The sequence below is a fragment of the Mytilus trossulus genome, chromosome 1, assembly GCF_036588685.1.
Source record: "Mytilus trossulus isolate FHL-02 chromosome 1, PNRI_Mtr1.1.1.hap1, whole genome shotgun sequence".
NCBI classification, from domain to species: Eukaryota; Metazoa; Mollusca; class Bivalvia; order Mytilida; family Mytilidae; genus Mytilus; species Mytilus trossulus.
In genome coordinates, this window is record NC_086373.1 from 10,106,589 (window position 1) to 10,123,430 (window position 16,842).

Sequence of the window (16,842 nt, forward strand, 5' to 3'; positions counted from 1 at the left end):
ATAACGGCTTGCAATTTATATTAACAGTCATGACTTTTTATAGGAAAGCATTCGGCAAACTTCGGTAGCACGGGTTAGCGGAATCTACCGAAGTTCGTAGTTTATTTAAAGTTGTCACAACAAACCGAAAGTAGAAATATCCTGTGGTTATCTTAAAATAGCACTTCAAGTTCAATACACCTACACGTGGAAGATGGGGACAAAAGTTAAGGTAAAACAATACCGTATGAATACGAATGCGTTTTCTATTTTCTATATTTCTAATTATTATCTTGGCTTATGAAGATTTGAAGTTAAACTGAATTGTCAGAAAAATAATAATTTTAAGGTTTATCTTTATTAAATTTAAAATGGCCACAATTTTATTACATAATAAAATGTACTCTTACTCTTAGAAGAGATAAATCTGAAGTGGCAGATTCAGAATTTTTGAAAGGAGGCGTAATTCCTTTAAAGTTTACTTCTCTACAAACTAAAACATTATGGCATTGATCACAACACTCAGCAAACCAGAGAGTATATAAGTACTCATACTTTCCACGGACTATACAAGAGTGGAACCACCTTCCAACAGCTACAACTGAAGCTCTGACAATAGAGGGGTTCCAGAGTGCATTAGCCAACAATAATGCACCCAAGAGACCAACACCATAGACAGCAGCCAAGTGTACATAGTTTTAAATTGTATATATTCGGAACGTTTTATTTGTAAATAGTTACAGGAGAATTGCTGTCTCATTCTCCGTCTAGTGGACTTATAACATTCTTTTAAGAATCCAGTCCTAAGCAAGGAAGAAGAAGAAGAAATGAATAGAAGATAATTTTTCTCACATCTCGACACAAACAGTGATTATTGATGGTGTTCAGTCAGACAAAATAAACGTAACAGCTGGTCCCCAAGGTACAGTTTTGGGTCCGATCCTGTTCCTTGTATATATAAATGACTTTAACGAATACATCAAACACAGTACCCTCAGATTATTTCCAGACGATAGCATAATTTATAAAACAATACGAAACAAAGAAGACACACAAAAACTGCAAGAAGACCTCACATCAGCAGCAAAATGGGAGAAGGACTGGCTCATGTCATTCCATCCAGGCAAGTGTTCAGTCCTTCAGATAACAACCAAGAAAAAGCTATTAAATTTTGACTATACTCTCCACCAACATGTACTTCAAAAAGAAACATCCACAAAATATCTGGGAATAACTATACAAACTGATCTAAAATGGAACAAACATGTGTATAATATCACAGCTGCAGCCACACAAAAGCTGAACTTTATTAAAAGAAATCTAAAAGTTAATTCAAAAAAAGTCAAAGAAAAAGCATACATTGCACTAGTAATACCAAAGCTAGAATACAGCAGCTGCGTCTGGGACCCACATACCAAATCACAAACACACCAACTTGAGATGGTCCAGCGCAGAGCAGCAATTTAAGGTACACATGCAACATTTACCATAACACCAGCTCAGTCACTGAAATGCTGCAAACACTAAATTAGGCAACACTTGAGAAAAGGCGAATTAGAACCAGCATCATTTTCTTTTACAAAATTATACATCATCTTGTTGCCATATATATATATATCCAACATACCTACTTACACAATCTGATACAAGAACACGACAACATTCACTTATTTATTCTTTCAGACCCATACAAACCACTAAAGACTCATACAAGTACTCATTCTAGACAAGAACAATCTTACAATGGAACCTTCTCCCAATAGCTGCAGTTCAATGCACTACTCTTGAAAGCTTCCGAGAACAGATTCCAATATCTGTTCTCAATAAACATCTAAACATTTAAATAAATTCCACAATGTATATAGTTTTAACCAAAATGTATAGTACAAAAACAGAAGAAAAATAAGTTATGTTGAAATTTTATTTTTATTTTTTGTATATTAATCACTGTAAATAAAAAATTAGATCCCACACACGTGCAGCATAGTAAAATCAGTGCCCGGCACAATATCATCAGTATGTTGATGGAGTGCTGAATTATAAAGAAGAAAATGAAAGTATAGAGTGCCACAAGTTTCCATGTTTTCTGCACTTATTTTTCGGTCTTTATGTTTTTGAAGTATAATGATATTTCTAAATATATGAACATAACACCAGATACAAAATATTCTTAGTTTAAAAACGTGTCCTTTGCAGTAATGACCAAAATTTTGTATAAGTCTAAAAAGTAATAATATTTGTTATAAAAATATAATTTACTGGCATATTTCTTCCATTTCAGCCATCCTTTGAAGCTTTTACACCCCAAAATCATAAAACAGCGAAATTGTGTCCCTGGCAAAGTTTTGATCCCAACATTTTAGGAATTAGGGGCCTAATTAAGCATTTTCTTAGTTTTTGCACAATAACTTTAGTTTAAGTAAATTGAAATCTATTAAATTTTGACACAAGGTTTATGACCACAAAAGAAAGATTGGGATTGATTTTGAGAGTTTTGGTTCATACAGTTTAGGAATTAGGGGCCAAAAAAGGGCCCACATAAGCATTATTCTTGGTTTTTGCAAAATAACTTTAGTTTAAGTAAATTGAAATCAATGAAATTTAAACACAAGGTTTATGACCACAAAAGGAAGGTTGGTATTGATTTTGGGAGTTGAGGTCCCAACAGTTAAGGAATAAGGGCACAAAAAGGGGCTCAATAAAGCATTTTCCTTGGTTTTCGCACCATAACATTAGTAAAAGTAAATAGAAATCTATGAAATTGTAAAACACATTGTTTATGACCATAAAAGGAAGGTTGGTACTGATTTTGGGAGTTTTGGTCCCAACAGTTTAGGAACAAGGGTCCAAAATTAAACTTAGTTTGATTTTGACAAAAATTGAATCCTTGGGATTCTTTGATATGCTGAATCTTAAAATGTACTTAGATTTTTTATTATTGGCCCAGTTTTCAAATTGGTCCAAATCGGGGTCCAAAATTAAACTTTGTTTGGTTTCATCAAAAATTGAATCCTTGCAGTTCTTTGATATGCCAAATCTAACTGTGTATGTAGATGGTATCTGGATGATTCGTTCCAACTCCGATTCGTCCCAACAAATTCGTCCCAAGTTGCTTGGACAATTCGTTCCAACTTTTTCCAAAACTTGTCAGTTCGTTCCAACTTATTCAAGAACAGTATTAAACAATAATAACCATTTGCATAGCCTTATTATTTCAATTTATAATGCTGTACTTATATATATAATGTAAATAAATACTTAGCTTTAAAAGAAATCTATGATTTATTAATTGGGAAGAAAGGTATGTTGGGTATGATTATTGGTAATAATTAATTATTAAGTATTTCATGACAATTTAATATTTTAAAAATGAACAAAGTACTAACTAGTGTTATTTTCAAAGAATTCGTTATCAGACATACATTCAACGCAGATGGATAGACAGCACCATCTTCCCCATCAGTGCTTGAACTGTTTTTGGCCAACCCATTCGTACGAACAACGACGTGGAAGGCTGGCACAACAGACTAAACCGCAAGGCCAAGGGTGCCAGCCTTCACTTGTAAGTGATGCTGAAAGTATTGAATGATGAAGCCAGGTATCTACCCATGCAGATCCAGTTAGTGTCGGAGCACAAACTGATGCGCTACCAAAGAGCAGCCACAAAGAGGTCCCAGTCCAAGCTGATGGAGCTGTGGGACAGCTACAGAAGCCAGCAACTAACAGAAAGCCAGCTGATGTCATCTGTTGCTCTTATCGTTGTGCCATCCATTGACTAGTAGAACTTTCTGAAAAACTGCAAGACTTTTGAACAATTATCAATGAATTGTTATTGTTATATTTTGTTATTAATATATATGTGTCAATGACATGATATCAAATAAACTTGTAAACCTTAAACTTATTTTTTTTTATTGCAAAAGATTCAGATTATCCCGAAATATGATATAAGCTGACAAGAAAAGGGAAAAAACAAAGACAACCCAAAAAAACTATGTCTAAATAAACATATAAATCTGCGTTTTTCAACATAAATATCTGTTAAAATCGAACCATAAAAGCCTTCAAAGATATTGCTGAAAAACGATCTTTTAATATGAAAATATAAAATATGATACATAAAAATTGACAAGAAATTGATGATTTTTGCCGTGAACTATAGGTTGATTTACACAAAAACAGTGATATCAAACATAAACAGTGAAAGAAAGTTGGAACAAATTGTTTAGACTGATTGAAAAACGATCAATTATATGAAATATACATAAAAAAAATGACAAGGAATTGACAATTTTTGCCATGAACAGTGGGTTGATTTACACAAATTCAGTGATTTACGGACACAAACATTATAATAAAGTTGAAACAAATTGTTAACTCTGATTAATAATGAACTAAATCAGTTGGAACAAATTGTTAAGTCTGATTAATAATAAAATAAATCAGTTGGTACGAATTGACTTGGTACGTATTGTCCAAATCAGGAACGAACTGGTTTGGAACGAATCGGACTTGGAACGAATTGACTAGCATTCATGTAGATTCTTAATTTTTGGTCCTGTTTTCAAATTGGTCTACATTAAAGTCCAAAGGGTCCAAAATTAAACTTAGTTTGATTTTAACAAAAAATGAATTCTTAGGGTTCTTTGATATGCTGAATCCAAGCATGTACTTAAATTTTTGATTATGGGCCCAGTTTTCAAGTTGGTCCAAATCAGGATCCAAAACTATTATATTAAGTATTGTGCAATAGCAAGAAATTTTCAATTGCACAGTCATGACAGTACTCAGCAATAACAAGAAATCTTCAATTGCACAGTATTGTGCAATAGCAAGAAATTTTTGATTGCACAGTATTGCAAAATAGCAAGAAATCTTCAATTGCACAGTATTGTGCAATAACAAGTATTTTGTATTGCACAATAGCAAGAAATATTTAATTGCACAATATTGTGGAATAGCAAGAAATTCCAATTGGAGTTATCTTTCTTTGTCCAGAATAGTAGTTGAAACAACTTAAATCATTGTTTTATACAATATACAATGTATATTCACTTTTACTACCAACTGATAAATTAAAACAATCTTTACCATTCAGTGATAACAAGCACTTTTTTTACATTTTAATATTTTATGATGTATTTAAATGAGTAATTATTGTTGCAAACTCCATTAGAAATTTGAATTGAGAATGGTTTTGGAATAAAGGAAAGGGGGATGTGAAAAAAAAATTGGGGGGGGGGGTCAATTTTTCTCATTTGAAATTTCATAAATAAAAAGAAAATTTTCTTTCATTTTTTTGAGAGGATTAATATTCAACAGCATAGTGAATTGCTCAAAGGCAAAACAAAAATTTTAAGTTCATTAGACCACATTCATTCTGTGTCAGAAACCTATGCTGTGTCAACTATTTAATCACTATCCCAATTTAGAGTCAAATCCAGCTTGAATGTTGTGTCCATATTTGCCCAAACTGTTCAGGGTTCAACCTCTGCGGTCGTATAAAGCTGCGCCCTGCGGAGCATCTGGTTTATTTATAAAAAATGTAAAAGCTACTTTACTATGTAACATTATTTTTTGGAAAGATTGGAACTTGTTGGTGTTAAATTTTCTAAAGTAGTTGATTTTGGTGTCCCTCAAGGAAAAAATTAAGATCTAATTAATTAATGACTAACCCAATGGAGGATTTAGGGGGTGGCCCAGGGGCCCCGGGCACTCTTTTGTGGATTTTTTTTTGTTGGCTATATAGGGAATCACTAAAGTGTGACAGGACTGGCCCCCTCTGAGGCAGGCAGTGGGCCCCACCTATGAAAAATCTGGATCTGCCACTGTAACCAAAACATGTTACTAATAGATTAACTGTTTATACGACCGCAAAATTTGAAAAAAATTTGGTCTTATATTGCTATCACGTTGCGTCGTCGTCGTCCGAATACTTTTAGTTTTCGCACTCTTACTTTAGTAAAAGTGAATAGAAATCTATGAAATTTTAACACAAGGTTTATGACCACAAAAGGAAGGTTGGGATTGATTTTGGGAGTTTTGGTCCCAACATTTTAGGAATAAGGGGCCAAAAAGGGCTCAAATAAGCATTTTCTTGGTTTTCGCACTATTTCTTAAGTTTAAGTTAATAGAAATCTATGAAATTTTGACACATGGTTTATGAGCACAAAAGAAAGGTTGGGATTGATTTTGGGAGTTTTGGTTCTAACTGTTTAGGAACTAGGGGCCAAAAAAGGGCCCAAATAAGCATTATTCTTGGTTTTCGCACCATAACTTAAGTTTAAGTAAATAGAAATCAATGAAATTGAAACACAATGTTTATGACCACAAAAGGGAGGTTGGTATTGATTTTGGGAGATTAGGTCCCAACAGTTTAGGAATTAGGGGCCAAAAAGGGACCCAAATAAGCATTTTTCTTGGTTTTCGCACCATAACTTTAGTATAAGTAAATAGAAATCTATGAAATTTAAACACAAGGTTTATGACCATAAAAGGAAGGTTGGTATTGATTTTGGGAGTTTTGGTTAACAGTTTAGGAATAAGGGGCCCAAGGGTCCAAAATTAAACTTTGTTTGATTTCATCAAAAAATGAATAATTGGGGTTCTTTAATATGCCGAATCTAACTGTGTATGTATTTTCTTAATTTTTGGTCCCTTTTTCAAATTGGTCTACATTAAGGTCCAAAAGGTCCAAAATTAAACTTCGTTTGATTTTTGACACAAATAGAATCGGTTGGGTTCTTCAATATGCTGAATCTAAAAATGTACTTAGATTTTTGATTATTGGCCCAGTTTTCAAGTTGGTCCAAATCGGGGTCCAAAATTAAACTTTGTTTGATTTCATCAAAAATTAAATAAATGGGGTTCTTTGATATGCCAAATCTAACTGTGTATGTAGATTCTTCATTTTTGGTCCCGTTTTCAAATTGGTCTACATTTAAGTCCTAAGGGTCCAAAATTAAACTCAGTTTGATTTTAACAAAAATTGAATTCTTGGGGTTCTTTGATATGCTGAATCCAAAAATGTACTAAGATTTTTGATTATGGGCCCAGTTTTCAAGTTGGTCCAAATCAGGATCTAAAATGATTATATTAAGTATTGTGCAATAGCAAGAAATTTTCAATTGCACAGTACTCAGCAATAACAAGAAATCTTCAATTGCACAGTATTGTGCAATAGCAAGAATTTTTCAATTGCACAGTATTGCGCAATAGCAAGAAATCTTCAATTGCACAGTATTGTGCAATAGCAAGTATTTTAAATTGCACAGTATTGCACAATAGCAAGAAATATCTAATTACACAATATTGTGCAATAGCAAGAAATTTCAATTGGAGTTATCTTTCTTTGTCCAGAATAGTAGTTGAATTGACTTAAATCAATGTTTTATACAATATACAATGTATATTCACTTTTACTACCAACTGATAAATTAAAACAATCTTTACCATTCAGTGATAACAAGCACTTTTTTTACATTTTGATATTTTATGATGTATTTAAATGAGTGATTATTATTGGAAACTCCATTAGAAATTTGAATTGAGATCGGTTTTGGATAGGGAGATGTGAAAAAAAATTGGGGAGGGGGGGGGGGGGGGGTCAATTTTTCTCATTTGAAATTTCATTGCTATTAGATAATTGGTAGGATTAAAAGTGGGCAAACCAGGAGTAAACCATAAAAAGGCTTCGACAGACATCATCTTGATTGTAAATTAGATGGCATTATAATTTTTCAAACATTTTTTTGAGAGGATTAATATTTAACAGCATAGTGAATTGCTTAAAGGCAAAGCAAAAATTTTAAGTTCATTAGACCACATTCATTCTGTGTCAGAAACCTTTGCTGTGTCAACTATTTAATCACAATCCAAATTTAGAGCTGAATCCACCTTGAATGTTGTGTCCATACTTGCCCCAACTGTTCAGGGTTCAACCTCTGTGGTCGTATAAAGCTTCGCCCTGCGGAGCATCTGGTTGTTGATTATAGTTAATTATTCAGAGATGTGAATAACAGTTCCAATATTGTATATGAAGGACTGTAAAGCAGTTCAATATATTTTTCTTGCATGGGAATTTTGGAACAAGGTTGCATACAATATAAAAGAAGCCCAAAAGCACATACATTTCATGTCTGATTGTCACTTTGTGTATCATGTGTATATATAGATTCTGAATCTATAGAACTTCCAACTCTTGTGTTTATAAAAATTACCATTATATTTTCACTGTTTTGAATATAATTACAGATAGGCATCATTGGAGGATCTGGGTTATCTAAACCAGACATATTAAAAGGGGGAGAGGAAAAGGAAGTCAACACACCTTTTGGAAAGGTAAGATGTTTGAGCTGTATAATTATCTCCCTTCATTGGAGGATATGAGTTATCTAAACCAGACATATTAAAAGGGGGATAGGAAAAGGAAGTCAACACACCTTTTGGAAAAGTAAGAAGTTTGACCTGTATAATTATCTCCCTTCATTTGAGAATATGGGTTATCTAAACCAGACATATTAAAAGGGGGATAAGAAAAGGAAGTCAACACACCTTTTGAAAAAGTAAGATGTTTAACCTGTTTAATTATCTCCCTTCATTGGAGGAAGGGTTATCTAAACCAGACATATTAAAAGGGGGATAGGAAAAGGAAGTCAACACACCTTTTGGAAAGGTAAGATGTTTGACCTGTATAATTATCTCCCTTCATTGGAGGATGTGGGCTGTCTAAACCAGACATATTAAAAGGGGGATAGGAAAAGGAAGTCAACACACCTTTTGGAAAGGTAAGACGTTTGACCTGTATAATTATCTCCCTTCATTGGAGGATCTGGGTTATCTAAACCAGACATATTAAAAGGGGGATAGGAAAAGGAAGTAACACACCTTTTGGAAAGGTAAAATGTTTGACCTGTATAATTATCTCCCTTCATTGGAGGATCTGGGTTATCTAAACCAGACATATTAAAAGGGGGAGAGGAAAAGGAAGTCAACACACCTTTTGGAAAGGTAAGATGTTTGACCTGTATGAGTATCACCTTTGAATTTTATAATTGTACAGATTTATAAGTAACACAGTGTTCAACATCATCCTCATGCCATTATTACCAAAATTGATTTGCCTACACAATATAAAAAAGATGTGATGTGATTGCCAATGAGTCTTCACTCTTCCCAAGAGACCAAGTGACACACAAATTAATAAACAACTATTGTTCGCTGTATGACCTTCAACAATGAGCAAAGCCCATAATGCATAGTCAGCTATAAAAGGCCCCTAAATGATAGATTTAAATCAATTCAAATGAAGGAAACAAACGGCCTAATTGGTGTACAAAAAAAATGATGAGAAACAAATATGTAACACTTTACCAAATGCATGAAATGACATCCACTGAATTACAGGCTCCTGACTTAAGACAGACTAACACTGATGGGTCATTATGTAGACATCACTGATAAATCTTATGTAGACAAAACATCTGTCTGTTCAATTAAATTATAAGCCTTTGATAACTGTATACACCACTTGGTCCATGCCACTACTGGTGGATGTTTTATCCCCAAGGGTATCACCAGCCCAGTTGTCAGCACTTTGGTTTTCACATGAATATCAATTATATGGTCAATTTAAAAAGAAAATCCTGTGTACTAAAGTATAAATTTGTTGAAATACTAAGGATTTTCTTGTCCCAATCATAGATTACCGTAGCCCTATTTGGCACAACTTTTTGGAATATTGCCTTATTGGATCCCCAATGCTCTTCAACTTTAAAAATAATTTTATAGTCTTCTTTTTTTTCTGTACCTATTAAATCAATAATCATCACCTTTAAATTGTTTTACTAAAACATTTATTATATATTTGTTTAGCCATCTGATGCTTTGATTTGTGGTGAGATTGAGGGAGTACCTTGTGTGTTATTATCCAGGTAAGTATAATTTGTTAGTCAGTTACCTGGAGAACAAAGCTGGAGGACTACTTTCAATTTTACACACAGGTCCTTGATAACTACAAAAATCAGTTAGACTTTTTAGCGTACCTGCCTTTAAAATAAGCAAAACTGTTTAGTAAGATTTCAAAGATACATTGGATGTCAAAATGTGATACTATTCAAAATAGAAAACTAGTAACAAGACGTAAACTTATGATAAGACAATTCATCTTCGCTAACCAAGGGTTACAATCCACTCCCGCTCTCGGAGTGAAGAGAGCGGGAGTGGATCGTAACCCTTGGCTAGCGAAGATGAAGACAATTATGCCATCCAACGAAAACCACTGGACTAAAGGCACCTGACTTGGGATAGGATCATAAACAATGATCAGGAATCAAACATGTTTGTCAGTATTGCTTCCTGTCTCTGTAATACACAGCTTAATTTGAAGTCATATATATAGATCAGTGGTGGATCCAGAACTTTGTGAGGGGAGGCACACTGACTGCCTTTAGAGAAGGCCAGTTACAATCACGCTTTAATGATTCCCTATATAATCCACCATGAAAAAGGAGAGGCCTAGGCCCCTCCCCATTGATCCACCTATGTAGATCATGTTTACCCATACTGAAAAATAGTTCAGGTCTAAAATATTCTGAATAAAGACCTCATAAATAGTCATGACTTTGGCTCCTGAAAATTAAATGCTAAAAGTAGTCACTTGGATCATATTTTAGTTTTTAAATTTACAAAGCATTTTTTAATTGATTTTATTTATAAACATGTACAAATTACCAAAAACAATGCTGCTGTATTCATGCTTTAAAGGTTAACATGAAATTTGTTCTTTTGTATTATAGACATGGCAGAGGACACACAATTATGCCGACCAATGTAAACTTCCGAGCCAATATTTGGGCTATGAAAGAGATGGGCTGTACGCATTTATTGGTAACGACAGCATGTGGATCATTACAGGAAGGCATACATCCTGGAAACATTGTAGTTATTGATCAGTTCATTGATAGGTAAAACATTTATTGGTAACGACAGCATGTGGATCATTCCAGGAAAGCATGCATCCTGGGGACATTGTATTTATTGATCAATTCATTAATAGGTATAAAATTCTTGAAAAGAATTACTTTCTAAATTTAACAAATATTCGCCATATGTAAATGTAAATTAACATTTGATTTCCAATGTTTTTGTGATTTTAAGTAAATTAATAAAGCAGTTATTTTTATACGACCGCAAAAATTGAATTGTCATCTGTGTCGTCGTCGTCGTCCTAAGACTTTTAGTTTTCACACTCTAACTTTAGTTTAAGTCAATAAAAATCTATGAAATTTAAACACAAGGTTATGACCAAAAAGGGAAGGTTGGGATTGATTTTGGAAGTTTTTGTCTCAACAGTTAAGGAATTAGGGGCCAAAAAGGGCCCAAATAAGCATTTTCTTGGTTTTCGCACTATAACTTAAGTTAAAGTCAATAGAAAACTATGAAATTTTGACACAAGGTTTATGACTACAAAAGGAAGGTTGGGATTGTGTCCATACTGCCCCAATGTTCAGTGTTCCAACTCTGTGATCATATAAAGCTGCATCCTGCAGAGCATCTGGTTAGACAATCCTATCTGTCAGAATACCAGTTATAAAATTTTGTTTTTGGAATGATTGCTTAATATCCTGAAATTGCTTCATAATGTGGTATACAGTTTCTACAGTTTTTTACATTTTAAATTGAATATCTTGTTTATATTTTTTAGAACACAGAAGAGAATTCAGACATTTTTTGATGGAGCACCACTTTCGCCTTTAGGTATATGTCACATGTCAATGGCTGACCCATTCTGTTCTAGGACAAGTAAGGTAAGGACATATGGCAGTAATTGATAGTGGTACATAACACTACAGGGAGATAACTCTGTAAAAATCAGATGAACGTAAATTTCCGATAAAGTGTGTGGTTCAATTTTTATATTTTTTTTATATTTAGGTATTCAAAGTAAATATACTGTCAAACTTTAATAAAAGTTATACGAGCCAAACTAATTTTGTTTAGTCAGGGTGTTTGGTTTCAACCTTAAGACTAACTGTCAACCTTTTCTTAATCCCCTTGTTTTTGTACTCCATTATAAATAATTTCAAAATCAAACATTTCTGATTGTCTTCAACTTTTTATTTCTTTCTTTTATATCCTTTACAGATGTTGTATGAAAGTGGGAAGAATTTAGGTTTATCTATAAGAGAAACTGGTACCATGTTATCCATAGAAGGTCCCAGATTTTCATCTAGAGCTGAAAGTAAATTATTTAATTCATGGGGAGCACATTGTATTAACATGACAACAGTACCAGAGGTAAGCATGTATGCATGTATTATGGAGGAGGAATTTTAATAGTTGAAATTCTTTATTTATTTAGAAAACAAAAGTTGAGATGTTCATATCCGTAATACCAATATAGTTTTAACAAAGTTCAGGAATGACTGATGAAAAAATTTAATTCTTTTTTTATGTCCCATTTATGGGTATTATGTTTTCTGGTCTGCGTTCGTCCGTCCGCCCGTCTGTTCTGCTCCAGGTTAAAAGTTTTTGGCCAAGGTAGTTTTTGATGAAATCGAAGTCCAATTTTAACGGTCCACTGAACATCGAAAATTGTATTACGGATGGGGCATCCATGTACTTGAGACACATTCTTGTTATTCATAATCCGATATAATTTTGTCAAAGTTAATGTATACACTTTTTGCATAAGGGTAGAAATAGTGCATCAATTGGTCAGTGCATCCTTTAAATTAATACTTCTCAATTTGTAAAACACATTGTTGTCAGGAATATGTACATGTTCTTTATTTTACAGCGAAATACGCAAATTCAGCCCTGCACAACAATGTTCAGGATCACAATATGTAACTTACATCTGGCAATACATTTTGTTAGTTCAATAATCTGTTGTCACCTTTGATTTTTTAGGTAATACTTGCAAAAGAAGTTGGTCTTTGCTATGCTTCATTGGCATTGGTTACAGACTATGACAGTTGGAGGGAAGGTGAAGAAGGGGTAAGGACATCAACATGATAATAATTAAACAGTCAACAATAAACACATCCCTACAAAAAACAAGATGGATATAAACATAAAAAACCAAATTGATTTTCCCCTTAAATTGCATATCAATTGTAGAAATTTCTACATTTTCCATTGTGGAAATATGGTGCACAGCCAAAAACAAAAAAATATTTAAGAGAAGAGTTGAACTATTGATTTAATTTCACCAATTATAAAGTTGTTTCTTGGGTGCTCACATACTTTTCCAATCAAAAATTTACTAATAACTTGACGAAAACAAGGAAAATCAAGATTTTTTTTAAAATATGCAAATTTTCTCAAGGTTTGTTGCCATGTAACTTGTTCAATGTGATTTTTTTTTAAATTTCTGAATACCTTGTACCTTAGTCTAGTTTGGACAAATTTAAGAATAGGTATGATAACTTTAAAATTTGGGGTAATATTAAGGTCTAATAAGGGCCTTATTGTCTCTTTTTCTTTAAAAGTAAATTAAGAAATGAATGTTTGCATGTTTAAAAGTCACTGTATGATATACATTCACTTTTTAAAATCATTTTTTTTTTATTATTTTAGGTTAACGTAGAAAATATTATGAAGATATTTAAACAGAATTCTTCAAATGCATTGAAAGTTTTACTAGATGTAATACCTAAGATAGCAAAGGAAGACTGGACCAAGACTTTGGAGGACTACAAGGTATGCTTATATAGAAATATTATAAAAAGCAACAGAGTTATTGATAGGGTGACATCACATTAGCTATAACTTCATCATTCAGGCCACATACAATCTTTTTTTAGCTCTGATGATTTCCCTGATATGTTATATGCGTAAAACTCAAAACTAGACTTCACATTCCTACATCTAGTAAAATTGACAGAACAAATGAAACTTTTTAAAAACTTTGTGGAGCAATAAAAAACCTTATGTAAAATATTGAGTAACATAAATCCCACAATACAGGGTTGTTGGAGGAATTAACATTTTCCCAAAAGTTGACAGTTTTTCCTGCTTTACAAGTGACTTCCACAGTGTTACTCCTTTTTAAATATTTAAGGAGGCTCGCGGGTATAAGATTTTCAGACAAAAATCAAACATTCATTTTTCTTTATAAATTTTATTAATTACCTTAAGTTGTTGTTACTTTATCTTATGGTACAATAATTTTTCAAAAATATCAATACATGTTGGCCCCAGGTGACTTTTAAAATTTAGATATCATTGAAAAAGCTCCAAATTATCTCCCTTTGGTGCAAAAATGCCATTTTTGGCTCTAAAAATGAAATATCTTTTTTAACTCATCGGTGACATATATTTTTTATTGTTGTTTTCGAATAGGCTGTTCATAAACTGAATACTTTAATTTAACCAATTTCTGTAATTTAGTTCTTTTTTTATTTCGATATTACCAATATTTCTCCTATTAGTTCAACAGAAAAAAAGGACATTTACAAAAATGTATGCTTTTTTCGAAGGCAGATTGTGAGCGTAAATGCACGGTGACCCCATTTTTTTATTTCATTTTTCCATTAGGTATAAGATAAACTTAATTTATAGAAAAATATATAGAAATCCTATATTAAATTAAAAAAAATGATTTAGACCCGCGAGCCCCCTTAAATGTCTTTAATCATCATAGAATAGCAGATTGGTGATTTTCACTTTCCTTACCAGTAATATGACCAAATTGAAATACCATAGGTTGTACTTTATCTATTTATTAAATAACATTTGTATATATACTAGTGAATCACTGTGAAATCATTAGATATAATTATATACTGGTGGTTGCTTGGTGACATACACATAGTTGTAATCCATGTAAAATTCGCCACGAAAATTGTAAATTCAATGGCTTGTTTTTTTTTCTTTCAGAATGCTGTGACGATGAACACATTGCTGCCACATAGTTATTAACATGGATATTTACGCAATATTTTATTTTTATACTGTTAACCAGGAGCTACTCCACATACAGGAACATTTGTATTACAATCTAATCAACAAAATTAAATAGCAGGGGATCAAGTATAAAAAAGAGCAGGGTTTGAAAAAATGATTGAAATGATTTTGTAAAATAGATGTTTTTATTTCTCTGAATCAATGTGTTCTGCATATATTGCAGTTATGAACTTTTTACGTCTTCATTGTTTCAATTTGACATGGATTTTTTATGTCATAAATGTTTAAAATACAGATTCATTTTAAAAACATTTTACTTAAATTTATGTATGTGATATGTTAGTTGTTAATTTCTGTGACATTTTGGTCTCTTGTGGAGAGTTGTCTCATTGGCAATCATACCACATCTTCTTTTTTTTTTATAGTGTTGGAAACCTACTTGTAATTTCAATATAATGTGAATTTAGAAATTGTGCAAATTCTACTGGTGTAAACAGTGAGTTATTGATATTAAAGTTTTTTTATATTTGTCAACTGATCCATTACAAAGATGTAAACAATTACAGGTCAATTTCATTCCAGATGACAGATGTGGTATATTTAATAAATAGAAATTATGCATTTTTTATGATCATATTCATATGTGCTGCATTTATCTTTTGGTTTTCAATAAAATTTTAATCATTGTGCTGCTAGTTGTTTTGAATTATAACCATTTCCTCTGCTGAAAATCACTAAATATGGTTGAAAATAAATCTCTCTGACAACTCCTTATTTGAGTTATTGCCCTTTAATGATAATTTTTAACAAATTTCTTTAGTTTTGCCTTATATGATAAAAATTTAAAATGATAAATGGACACTTTATATCAAAAAAATGATCAGCAAGTCGTGATCTACTTACATGTGAAATTTTGCTAATATAATTAGTAGACTCACTATTTATTGTAGTGATTGCTTTGTAATTGAAGTTTGTGTTTACCCTCTTTTGTGTTTGACCAAAAACTTATAAGATAGAGAGAAACTAAACGGGCTAAATGATCAGTAATACAAGATCAACAAAGAAGTGATTTTTTTAATGAATTATATTCTCGTCAACATTGTTGGAGTGTTCTTTGTTAAATTTATATGACAGTATTCTCCCCAAGGCCTTTTAGCATCATGGTAATGTGATGCTATAATCTTAAATGTGATGCTATCTGAAGTGGTTTTCTTATAGATTATGCTATGGATGTGATGCAATAATATTTAGAAACAAGATGGTATTTCAATTTCCCCTGTTTTCCAGGATGCTAAATGATATATCTGGGATAATACTGTACATTGTTTATACACATAGACCAAGGTGAACAACACAGGCTCTTTAGCTCCTCTAGTTTGTAAAAACTATAAATATACCAAGAAAAACTGTAAATATACCAAGAAAAACTGTACTACAGAAAAGATCAGTAAGATGAGGTCTGTAAATAAATGTTGAAAACTAATTTTTGTCAGTTTTTTCTGGACTTTCTCCTTTTGAGTGCATGCAGTGTTTTTGTTATACTTTTTCATGTCATGATCACATGATCTCAAATTTGAGATCGGGTTCTGAAATTGATTCTTATACAGTATAACCATGCTTATGTGAAGCTTGATCCAAAATTTTAGAAAATCGGTTTTAATGTGCTTGAATTTGATTCTGATACAGTATAAACATGCTCATATGAAGCTGGACACCTAATTTCCTTATTTTGTTCTTAGTTTCTGAGAAAAATATGACAAAAGCTTTATGCAACAGACTTAAAGCAGTATACCCTCTCCTATGAGTGTTATTTGTATTTATTTTCTGACATTTGACTAATAGAGAGCCACTTGTATCTTATTTTTACTTTACCAGTCTTTGGTTATTGTTGAAAGCCATATGGAGACTTTAAAAGATGTTTAGATACTTATTAATCTTTTGTAATGTTAGTGT

General features: G+C 32.3%; 1 protein-coding gene across 1 annotated transcript; it reads left to right on the plus strand.

The window, feature by feature from the left end:
• The first annotated feature begins 14 nt into the window (after positions 1-14).
• LOC134714836 (S-methyl-5'-thioadenosine phosphorylase-like) lies at positions 15-15,576 on the plus strand. The gene is made up of 9 exons (XM_063576467.1): positions 15-211; positions 8,233-8,319; positions 9,853-9,911; positions 10,776-10,943; positions 11,684-11,786; positions 12,124-12,276; positions 12,892-12,978; positions 13,561-13,683; positions 14,863-15,576. Exons 1-9 carry the CDS (start codon positions 194-196, stop codon positions 14,902-14,904), a joined length of 840 nt encoding a protein of 279 aa, XP_063432537.1. The 5' UTR covers positions 15-193; the 3' UTR covers positions 14,905-15,576.
• Positions 15,577-16,842: the final 1,266 nt, after the last annotated feature.

Bases quoted from the DNA above. Each gene is read 5' to 3' on its own strand.
- LOC134714836 (XM_063576467.1), top strand. The intron at 8,320-9,852 runs GTAAGATGTTTG...ATATTTGTTTAG, and splicing joins TCAACACACCTTTTGGAAAG to CCATCTGATGCTTTGATTTG. The intron at 12,277-12,891 runs GTAAGCATGTAT...TTGATTTTTTAG, and splicing joins ACATGACAACAGTACCAGAG to GTAATACTTGCAAAAGAAGT.